The sequence below is a fragment of the Trypanosoma cruzi genome, genomic scaffold, assembly GCF_000209065.1.
Source record: "Trypanosoma cruzi strain CL Brener 1047053517165 genomic scaffold, whole genome shotgun sequence".
NCBI lineage: Eukaryota > Euglenozoa > Kinetoplastea > Trypanosomatida > Trypanosomatidae > Trypanosoma > Trypanosoma cruzi.
This window is the reverse complement of record NW_001849299.1, coordinates 26,958-38,352: the sequence shown is the minus strand read 5'-3', so window position 1 is coordinate 38,352 and position 11,395 is coordinate 26,958. Positions and strand designations below refer to the sequence as shown.

At 53.1% G+C, this 11,395-nt stretch overlaps 3 protein-coding genes and 1 pseudogene across 3 annotated transcripts, besides 4 other annotated features; all 4 read right to left on the bottom strand.

Moving 5' to 3' along the window:
• Tc00.1047053511779.60 (trans-sialidase, putative) lies at positions 1-2,769 on the bottom strand (the record flags this gene model as incomplete). The annotated part of the gene is made up of 1 exon (XM_801896.1): positions 1-2,769. One exon carries the CDS (start codon positions 2,767-2,769, stop codon positions 1-3), a length of 2,769 nt encoding a protein of 922 aa, XP_806989.1.
• Positions 1-3,327: part of a sequence feature (heterozygous, Esmeraldo-like haplotype) that runs on past the window's edge.
• Positions 3,328-11,395: a sequence feature (areas not merged during assembly with more than two copies in the genome that could not be assigned to a particular haplotype).
• On the bottom strand, positions 4,086-6,902 carry Tc00.1047053511779.50 (annotated as a pseudogene).
• Tc00.1047053511779.31 (uncharacterized protein) lies at positions 7,764-8,546 on the bottom strand (the record flags this gene model as incomplete). The annotated part of the gene is made up of 1 exon (XM_801897.1): positions 7,764-8,546. The coding sequence occupies one exon, from the start codon at positions 8,544-8,546 to the stop codon at positions 7,764-7,766; it is 783 nt and encodes a 260-aa protein (XP_806990.1).
• Positions 9,699-9,727: a sequence feature (AT_rich).
• Positions 9,821-9,868: a microsatellite.
• Tc00.1047053511779.10 (trans-sialidase, putative) lies at positions 10,689-11,395 on the bottom strand (the record flags this gene model as incomplete). The annotated part of the gene is made up of 1 exon (XM_801895.1): positions 10,689-11,395. A coding segment is annotated over one exon (707 nt), but the record flags the coding sequence as incomplete, so codon positions are not given.

Below are 11,395 nucleotides of genomic sequence, written 5' to 3'. Positions count from 1 at the left end.
TCAGCAGAGAGCCGCAGTGCCCCACAGCCCCAGAAGCAGCAGCAACAACACCCGAGACACACACGCATGCACGGTGCTGTCACCAATTAGAGCCATGGCCGCCAAATCGCGGAACTCAAGCAAAATGTCGTGGTCCGAGGGTATTGTTGCGTTGAGCTCCGATGGGACCTTGTTTTCCCCAGGCGCTGTGCTCGAAGGAGTCGGCGCGGCATCAGCGCCACCCGACACGTTAGTGCTGCTGAATGAATCGGGTTCGCTGTTCGTGCCCACGGCAGTGTGGGCATGCGTGTCCTCGTCACGGTCAGCGTCTTGTTCGTCGCTGGCGAGCGTGTTGGCAGTGGACGGCTCGTCGTGCACGCTCTCCAAAACATCAGGTGAAGTGCCGTGCGGCGCCCGATCGTCGGTGTTGACGTTCCACGTAGAGTCTTCTTCCGCCATTCCCACACCAGCTGAGGTGAAGGGGTCAATGATATCAGAAGATGTTTGCTTGGATTCTGCTGGTCCACTTTCACTTTCTGATGTTTGCGCTGGTGAGTGTTGACTTCGTGGTGCTGATGTGGCGTCTTGCTGTGCTTCAGGCGTGGCGACGGGCACATTGGCGGGATGACGAGAAGGTTCACTCACATTGGTAGTTTGAGCCGCAACTTCCTGGTCCGGCACCTTCGCCGCTGCAGCAGCGACTGTGTTCCTCTTCATTAACGCATTGAGCTTTGCTTCGTTCAAAGCGCGGTTGTACAGCAGGACGTTGCTCACCGTCACATCAATTTCGTCCGAGTTGCTCGTACTGTCCCCGCCAATGTAAAAGTGCGAGATGCCGTGGGACCTCAACAGCGTTCGTAACTTTTGAGTAAAGTTGTAATCCTCCCCGTCCTCATAATCTTTGGTGTAGTATATCTCCTCTCCATCCACGTACACACTCACGCCATCATAATGATGCATTTCCAGTGCCACCTGATATTTTTTGTTTGTTTCCCATCCAACACCGTAATCATACGCCGAGGAATTCCGAAGACTCTCACCGAATGTTACCTTCCACTTCTTTTCGTGGGTGTACGACAGACCAAAGAGCAGGGTGCCTTTTGCATCGTTCATCCTCACACCCATCAAAGGGATAGAGCTGCTTCCCTTCGGCTCCTTGTGAATGGACACTGTCGCCACAAGAGTGAACTTGTAGTTCGCAAAGTAGTACGGCACATTCTGCCCCATTTTGCCAACAGGCCACTCCGCCCCTGCTCCGGACCCTTCGAACGTCAATCCACCATCCGCCGCTGGCATCCCTTTCTTCACTGTGGCATTCACCCCGAGGTACTCGTCTGCCCACGTGCTGTCAGTTGACTTGTTGGATAAGAAGCCAAACAGCCCTTTAGTGAGGGCTTCACCACAGTCACGGTGCCAATTATTCCTCCATTCATTCCCGCAGCCGTGTTCCCTCGCAATGTACGCGTCCTTCTCCTTCCATGCAGCCACCACCTTCTTCATCTCCTCCAGCTTCTCCGTCAGGTCCACAAAAGTAATGTTGTAGTTATCTCCCTCTGCAGCAACCTCGTACGAGCAGTACAGTTTCTTCTCTTCCTTCGGTCCTTCCTTTTTCAATGACTGCGCTTCGACCGTGGCGTACAGCAGAGTGCTGGCGGCAACGTTCTCATTCTCAGCGGATATCGGCCCAACATCATAAATTCGTTGCATGTCCGTCAGCCACAAGTGAAGTCGGCCCGTCTCTTTACCGTTCTTCTCAGCATATACCGGCCGACTGACGAGGATGTATTTCTGTCCATCGATCATCGCGCTGACGAAGCCACCCTGCACGCCGTGCCCTGTACGATTCAGCGAGTTGCCCCACACGCGTGAAAGAGTGTCGTATTCCTCATACCACCATCTCCCCATGGCGCTTGACCAGTAAACCCTGCGGCTGCCGTCATCACACGACGTCATCATGATAATTTCATCATTCCATTCAAGGACCGCAGGCTGGATGCATCCCTCATCACTCGTATCCTCCGAGAACTCCCAACCATAATAGGTACCGTTGGCAAGGATGACCAAAGAAACGTTCTTTCCATCATGGGTCAAGGCTTGAATAGGCAGCAAATAGCGACTTTTGTCCTCCATCCTAATGCCTGCGCCACCACCACCCAGGAATTGTTTGAAACGGTCGCGGTTAGCGCTGTTATCCCCCCAAAAGTCATAAGGAAGTTTCGACGTGTCTGCAAACTGTTTCCACTCAAAACGTTCCTCTTCCTCACCGTCTCTGTAACGCCGAACCATAACTTCCGCCATCCTGGGCATCCAATATTTACCATCAGTCAACTCCGTCAATGGAGTCGTTGACGTGCCATAACCCCCGACAAGAGCATTTGTATCATCACTATTACCGTTCGCAATGGTAGTTGGGCTCAACAGGCGGTCAATTTTCACGTCGTAATGATCAAACACGATGGCAGTTCCATTTGTCCACGTCCCTCCACTGCTTATCATCGACTTTGCAGCGATACTTACGCACGATTTTTGATCCGTGGAGTTTGTGTAATGCGCTTCAACAGTGGCCACAACAAAACCACTCACGTAAGCAAGAGAGGGTGCACGGAACGAATGAAATGCTTGTACCAAAGATTCGTTCCATGAATCAGAAAATGATTCATTTACTTGAAAGATGATTTTTTTCCCTGAATTGCTCGCCTCAGTAGGGGCAGCTCCACTGCCGCAGCACATCATAACGAAGAGGAGGAGCAGCACCGCGGAAGTAAACACACGCCGGGACATGCTGGGCATTTGCTGATCACTTTCGCTTCCTTCCTCCTTCCGCTGGATCCGCTCACGCCGCAAAGGTTGTGTTTGTTGGGTGCCTTCACTGCAGCAACACGTGAGAGTATACAAATATGTGTGTGTGGGCGGTGTACGGTTGGTCCTTTCAGAGCCTTCAGAGTGCACAGTAGCGATTAGCGCTTGCTTTCCTTCTTTGTGTGTGTTCAAAAAGTGAGGGAGGAAAACAGCAGCAACGGCAATACATCAGACACGCCAGCGGGGGCAGAGCAGAGCACCCACGCAGAGAGCGGAAAACAAGAGAATCCGGAAGGGTCAGCACGGAGAGCCATCACCCACAGAAAAGTGCAGCAACACAGCAGGTCACGGCGGGCCGTCGGTGTGTGCGGGGCAGCACTCCCACGGTGCAACACGCCACACCCAACAGTGGAAGACAGACAGGCGGAGAGAGATGAATAGATGGATGCCGTCAAGAGGCACTCACAATCAACATGGCCCGCAAGCATGCGGCCACTCCACGCAGGAACACGGGAGAAAAGAAAATGACAGGGGAAAAAAAGCAAGAAGCAGCACAAACACACGGAAGTAACAAACAACAGGCGGGAAAAGTATCGCCACGGCCCTCATCCTGGCCGCGACACCACAACAGCCCTTACACACACACACCATTGCAGTGCTGTCGGTCCGCAGTTAAGAAGATTCGGCCCTCCACACAACAAACGCACACACCGCCAGCAGTCACCCACCAATGGACGAGAAGAGACCCAATGCCACCGCCTCCAGTTCAAGCCCACGGCCAACGGGATACGGCCACAGCCCCGCAGAAAACACACAACGCACAGCGAGCGAACAATCACCCAAAGAGCCACACGTGGAAGCGGATCCTCACCCATCCATGAAGCGGCGCCTCAGTCCACGCGGTCACACGGAGCGCACTGTTTCCTCAATAGAACTCATTCGTCGTCCATCCCTTAAAGATGCTTCGTTTAGTGATGGGCCTTCGAACACAATAGAAGAAAATGGACAATGCAGTGGTACTGTGACACCGCCAGCCACAATGATTCCCTCATACCGGGGCAATTCTCCAATTAATCCTCGTACCCACACAATCAACACACTACATAAAAACCACCCAATCCTTTTCACCAGAAGCCAAACAACCCCTTTCCCTCCCTAATTTCTTCTGTCACTGTTATGTTCGATAGCGTTGAACAGTTCTGAAATCTGTGCGATATACTGTCACCGCACGGGGCTGGTGCACCCGCACCGCATGCTCAGACACAAGCATCCAAAAATACATAAACCCACAATATCTTTAACACAAATCAAGCTGTCTCGTTCACTTTCAATTTCCCAATCTATGTTCCTATTGTTATTTATTTTATTGCACACTTCGGAGAGCTTCGTCCATTGAAAATTCTCCGGACGATATTAACACTGGGTACTGGCGCACCTTCTCCCTCCAGAACGCCGCTATTTCATTGTTGTCCGCGTCGGTTTTATTACTGGAATTGACAACATCACATCTCTGCCAGTCGTTCATCGGCGTGCTGTCTGCCTGTTGGACGTAAATAATCTCCCACGACATGTCTTGGGATGATTCCTCCCAACCATTACAATATGCCGCCAGGCACTCAGTGAACTGCCTCACAGTGCTGGCGGTGGTGTGTTGTCCACCCGCCGTAGTCATCCGCAGCTCAACCAGGGTCATTGGATTGGACACCAAGAAAAAAAAGGCGTCCACCAGCGGAAAGTGTTTGACCGCCGGTTTGTACAGCACCCCGTACTTTATTTTACGGATCGTTTTTTCATATTCACTCGGCAGCAAACCTTCATCTCCCTTGGGATGCGGTTCAGTGGCCAACTTCAAAACGCAGGGCTTTGCCTGACGTCCTGTTGGTGGCTCAAACTCCGTGAGTTTCGTCCCCATTGTCTTGACAAAGGCACTCTCCGTGCACAATTTCAAAGCAAACCATCCAAAAAATATTGGCAAAATATTATCCTTCGACGCCAACATCAGCCTCAAAAAGCCATCTTATTCTGTTGCACTTGGGAAGCGTTCCAACGCCCGTTCCTCGAGGCAATCAGATATCGGTGCATTGAAAAGGCTCTCGCCGCCTTCGTATATTTCCCGAACAACTTTCACAGGCTTGTGGGACGGGTCCTCAGAATACAATGGCGACTCACCTCCCCGTGAAAAGTACTCTTTCACAGTTACCTCGTTGATCGATTGCAATGCAAACCTCACCGCTTCACAGCGTTCCGTAAACGCCTCCTCATCAGAGACGTGACGTGGAATCGGTCCCAAAAGATACATGTGTTTTTCGACCTCTTCCAGCATTCCGCTTGTTTCTCTTTGGTTTCATCACGCGTTATCCATGCGCACATCGCCTTCACATCCATCTCGTCGGGGCACTTCACGATGACTCGCGCGGCTCGTAGTTGCTTCGCCCACTCATCACAGTTGTTACCTTTGGGAATGACACCGCAATCATGCCCCTTCCGGAAGTAGGCGCAAAATGTCTCGGTGGCGGCGTTCCCTCCTTTGCCACATCGTAGATAATATACGCATTCCTCCCATGGCCCCTCAGACTTTTCAACTCCGAGATGCACATGTCCTCATCGCCGTATCTTGTCACCGCTCTGGTGGTCTTGTCAAACACGCACGCATCTCCTCCACCAAAACAGTGGACTACCACTTGGAGTTTCTCCACATCGCAGTGCAGCAGCTAGTAGAGGAGGTACGAGCCGGCAGCCACCGATTTCCCGATCCCGGGCGTCTCAATCAGCACACGTCGCTTGGGCGTAAAGTCGGTACCACCGTGAGGGCTGAGCCACGCGGTTAGATCGCCCCTGACGATCTGCCACACTCGACCCACCCCACAGTTTACAAAAACGTCCTTGGGAAGATCCTGCATCGTATTCCGCGAGTACGGCCATCCCTTGTCCGAGGTGAGCACCATCAACACGGGAGGTGCCGCACCGGATTGCTGCACAGCGTCATTCTTTTCGGTAGCGTCGTCAGCTTTCTTGTACGTCCATGACTGCTCTGGCTTCCCCTCACGCACCCCCATTCCCGTCCTCGTTTTTCTTCCGCTCCACGCCGTCCGGAAGTTCCACCGCATGGCTCCGCCTCGCATTGTGCACAGACTCGTAGCATCCCTCCAGTTTCTCCGGTGCGCTCGTCGTCGTTGGGTTCCTCGCCTCCCCGGCAGCCGCATCCAAAAAATGTTTATTGGAGTTATGAACAGTTGCTTTTGCCTCCGCAGCAGCTAATGACCGCCCAGGTGGATTGTTGACACCCTTATCGCATAGCTTGCGTATATCCTCATCGAAGATCGCTTCACCCTTCACAGCTCGCTTCATACTCAAATAACGATCCGATGCCTGTATTTCGTTCAACGCTCCTTTATCGTGGATATACTTCGTGGGGTCCTTGAAAAACTCTTCCAGCAATACATCCCGATTGGTGTCCACAATGCCCCTGCCGTCCAGTTCTCTTGTAAGATAGTCGCTCAGCTTCATTTCATTGACGCGAGCTCTTCCTTTAAACAGTACATCTTCGATATTAGTGGAAATGGTAAATTTCATTTCCTGCGTTCGTCTTAGCCTTCCCTCTGCCTCCCGCCTCGCTTCCGTCAGTACCTGCGTGAGTACTCCGTTTGGTATTCCCCTTGCAAGAGGAGTGATTGTATGCTTTTCTTTCATAGTCCTACGTTGCCCGAGAGAGCACACCTTCGTGAAGCGGCTTAGTAATGGCCTCCAGCGCTTGGTGCGCAGTTAAGTTAAGAATTTCTTCAAGAAGCCGCTGGTCTTGTACGCAATCATCCGGCTCCTGAACAAACAACTCCATCGTCACATTGTAGCCTTCATCAACGGCCGCCCTGCCGCCAACATAATTCCAAAGGAAATCACTCAGCATCATGTTGGTGCTGCTAGTGTTTCCCTCCTGCAGGATTTCCTCTACGGTGCTGCTCATGGTCCACCGCGGCCACACTTTACTCCCCGCCACACGTCGAGCTGCAGCGTCGGAACCATCACAAGAGCCACGGCGAGGTGCCACCACAACACCCGTGCGGTGAAGCATCCCACTCGCACCGCCCAACTGCGGCCAGCAGGCGCCGCTGGCTCCAAAGGACACTCGCGGCTGTTCCGTCCCGCTGTCCCAACGGCGTTGGGCGTGGCACTCGCACGGCGGGGCTGTCGGTGCGCCATGCAGCCGCACTGCAACGCCTGTCGGTGAGGCAGCCGAGGCCCACCGCCCCGCAGCAACGCGAGGCGTGCAACCAACCCCAACATACAGCCACACTATCGCCCTTTTTTATTTTGTTTTATCCACGTTGTCCGTCGCTTTGCCCCATCACCGACACAAAAAATAAGTGCACACCTCCACAAAAGAAAAATAAGGGAGGCACGATCCCACCGTCCCGCCGAGAATCAACACTCCCCTCCACCCACCACCATTGCCGCGCAGGAGACCGCAGTCACATCGCAGAGGCAACACCACAATGTGCACCACACCATCGTGCAGTGAACGATGGGCGAGACGCAGCCATGCATCGCCCCGCTCCACTTTACCACCAATCAGGTTTTGCGTGCCCGCAAAAAGTAGCAAACACAATCAGAGTGCACACAAACCCAACCACCCCCTCACTCGCTGAAGCACATTATTCGCATGGAGTGACAACATTTGGGGACAAACCAGCAGTAACAGAAGGCATGGAATTTCCCTGCCAACCCCGCAAAGAGACGCAACAACTCTGCGGAGTCAAAGTGGCAGCCCCTCGGTGCTGCCCGCAGTTCACACGGCGGGAAAAATTCCACGCACGCATATTTCCGGACACCTCGCTGTCTGAGTGCCCAACAGAACATGTAAAGAAAATACCTGCGCGCAAGGTGGAATTAAATACGTGAAAAGTCGGCCTGCTTTCTCCGATGGCGTTGGCGAGCAGTCCCACACAATCCAATCAAGGTGGCACGCCGGACAGAATGGCGTCCGTCAATCAATAAAAAATGCGACACTGAAAAGGAGCAGAGAAGAGGTGGCGCATGCGATTGCCAGTGACAACCGTAAGCAATCCCGCCAGCACCAACTGAAGTGCCGAGCAGCACGTTTGTGTAGAACTGGCCATCAGGCAGAGAGGACAAATAAAACAAAAGGGCAGCAAACCCTCTCGTTCAATGTCTCCTGACCGCGGCACCAGAATCAAAATACCATGGACGATAAGAGCGGCAACGCCTTCTCCAAAACATCTTGTCAAGAAGCCGCAGGATCTCAGGAAGAGAAGAAGGCAGCGGCGGCAGCCACAGCGGGGGAGGCAATAAAACGGCTGGCAGGCACCTTCACGTCGACGCGCACACCACATCCGAGTGGGCTGGGAGCACTGATCGAACCGCTCGGAAACACACGCATCAAATACGCAAAACAAAGTCGCGTTGAATCGACAGGAACACCCCGCCCAAAACAAATTTAAAAAGCAGCGTTTTTCAAGGGGGATCCGCTTTTCCGACGGCGGCACGGACGCCTCGCAGGAATTTCTTGCAAATCTCCCTTCGCAGGTCCGCAAGAAAACGCAGCGGAATAAAAAGAGAGCGCAACGACGCAAAAAAAAAAATAATCCTCCTAACCGACCAGGTGGCAGGCCGCCCTCGCGCAAGTGGACAAGACACAGCTTCACTCCGGTCTTGTCGTGGTGGTCGTCTCGCAACATTTTTTTCATTTTCTTCGCAGTGCACATCTCCACCCACAAACCATTTGTTCGGGCCATGTTCGTGCGGCCAAACATCGCGCTGCTGGATCCCGCGGCACAGTCCTCGGCACAGAAGTGAGGGGAGGAAGAGGGACCGCAGGAGGTGCGAGCAAATCCGAATTCGGTGGCGGTCGCTGCAGTGAGGATTGACGTCCCACGCGGTGTCCCTTTTCTAGGTCCGGTCCTCACCGTGCCATGCTCTCAGCGTGCGGTGTGCCGGCCGCTCCGAACATCCACACGTGCTTGCGTCTCACCGTCGCTCCCAGCCCCGTTCGTTGGCTGCATCAGGGATGCCGCCATCCGGAGACGGGCATAAGGACGTTGCATCCAACAAAAACCTCAGAGGCACCCGGTGGGCCAACGACAACCGTCACTGCGGGATGTGTGACCCTTCCGTCGCTCACCTCAAATCGCACTTCTACGCCTCCTCGAGCAGCAGCAGCAGCATAAATACGCCGGTCCACTAGGGGCCGTCACCAGCCATTGCAGGAAGACCACTGTGCCTCAGTGCCATGAAACCCGAATTGCATTGACGGGCCACTTCGGAAAATCCTGTCGCATCCTCCCCCAATTATGCAGAAACACATCCGTCGTGCATGTGTCCACCGCAGCCAAATGAATCTGGTCCAAATACCCTCCAAATCAAATTCCCCTTTCCTCAAGCCATTCCCTCATTCCATACGCCCTGACCCTCGTCCGCACGTGCCCGCTCACACAAACCGCCATAGACAGATGGTGGCCGCCCAACGCTCCGGAAAAACATGCCCAGCACGCACGCGCACAATAAATGGCATGCGCAAACGCACGGCACAACGGCGGAGAAGCGCACACCGAAAGGATGCGGCCCTCCACAGCAGTCGCAGCCCACCGCGCGCATCACACCCGCAGGAAGAGTGACTCGCGGTGCACGCTCCCTCTCTCCTCCTTCCCTTCATCCCCACGGAAGAAGCAGCAGCCACCCGCAACCGCCAGCACACGCTACAAAAGAAGCATCCAAATCCACTGCAATGACCATTCTGTGTGGTTGTGTGTGCCTGCAGGCACACGAAGCAAATAAGTAAAAGCAGGAGCGGAGCATGTGAAGGGACGCACAAACAAAACTGTACAGCAGAAGCGCATGGCAAAAATAAAGAGAAAAAGACTGCTCAAGCTCATGATATTGCACTGCAGACAAAGCAGCGGCAATTCATAAAAATTTATTAAAATTAAAAAAAATTCATCTTCACCTTTTCGCAACTCACACTTTGGAAAGAAAAATAAAAAATGAAAAAATGAAAAAAAGTCCTCCATTACTGCTGCACCCAAATGATAAAAAAAAAAAAAAAGAAAAAAAGAAAAAAAAAAAGAAAGAAAGAAAACCACAAAAAAAGCACCCAACTACCATGTTGCTCCAGAAACTGTCTGCATATATTTTGTCCGAAAATAAAATTAAAAAGATATTTAAATGTCTTTCAACCGTCTGACCCTCCATGTGTGTCCGCACATCGTTTATATTTCATGGGGTCATCTGCGTGTTGCTGCTCCCCTCAGCCCTTTCATCAGCGTGCGTGAGTGCGGCCCGCAGAGCACAGTCACTCGTGTGTGTGGGGACTGAGAGAATCACGCAGACATGACGGGAGTCGCGTCTCTCCATCGGGAGAGTGAGCGCAGCAAAAAAAAAACACGGCGGCAGGGTGTGGCTGTGTGTGTGGCGCTGCGAGTGTCTGCCCGCCCTGGCCGCAAAAAAAACAAAACAAGAGGAAAAGAAATGTGTGCTCCGCCCCACAGGCCCTCGTCGCACGCCCACACGCCACGGCTCCCTCAGCGCGCCGTTCGTCGCGGCCCCTCCTCATGCGTGCAGCAGGCGAGGCGCACAGGGCCGTCGTCATGAGCGTGTCGGTGGGTGTGCGAGTGGAGCAGTTGGGCGGGAAACACACGGCACCCCTCACAGGAAGAGTGCAGAAGAAACAATTAAAGAGGAAAGAGAGAAAAAAGTCCATAGTGATTGCCCCGGGAAGAAGAAAAAAAGAATGGGGGATGGGAAAAAAAAACAAATTTGATGAAATGAAAAAAATTAAAGCATTAAAAATATTTAAAATACGCACAAAAAAAGTTTTTATGAAATAAATTCGTTCCTATGGAAATAGTATTTCTGTGCTCGGGAGGGCGCAATTGTCCCACGCGGCAGCCACTCACGCCTCACAGAGCCGCAAACCCCCACAGTCCCAACAGAAGCAGCAATGGCAACAGTCCGCTCCCACGCACAATGCCGCCATCACCCGTTGCTTCTTCCAAATCGGCACTCCCACCAGTAAACGTCAACGGGCGGTTGTACAGCAGGACATTTGTCACAGTCACAGACACATATTCGTCACCCGCTGTGTTCTCTGCATTGCCTCCATCCCCTCCAATGTAGAAGTGGGAGATACCTTTCGATTCCGTGTTTTCAAAGTTACTTTGCACACTCTCACACACACGCTGACCATCGACGTACACGGAGCCCTGGGTGCCGTTCTGTAGCACAATGGCCACTTGGTGTGTTGTCTCTGGATCCCAAGTGCTGCCGTGCTCCGCGGTTGTTCCGTCACAGCACAGCGCCTGCCACTTCTTTCCGCCGCCGTACGACAACTCCATAAGTTTCGTTCCTCCGTCACTGCCTGCACGCACACCCATCAAAGGGACACTGTCACTCTTCGGCTCACCGTGGATGGACACCGTCGCCACAAGAGTGAAGTTGTAGTTCGCAAAGTGGTACAGCTGATTCTCCCCCTGCCTGCCAACGGGCCACTCCGCCCACGCTCCCTGGAACTTCACACCGCCGCCATGCAATGTTGCCCCTCCACTCGTTCCTTTCTTTACTGTGGCGTTCACTCCGAGGTACTCGTCCCTTCCATGTCTTATCAGAG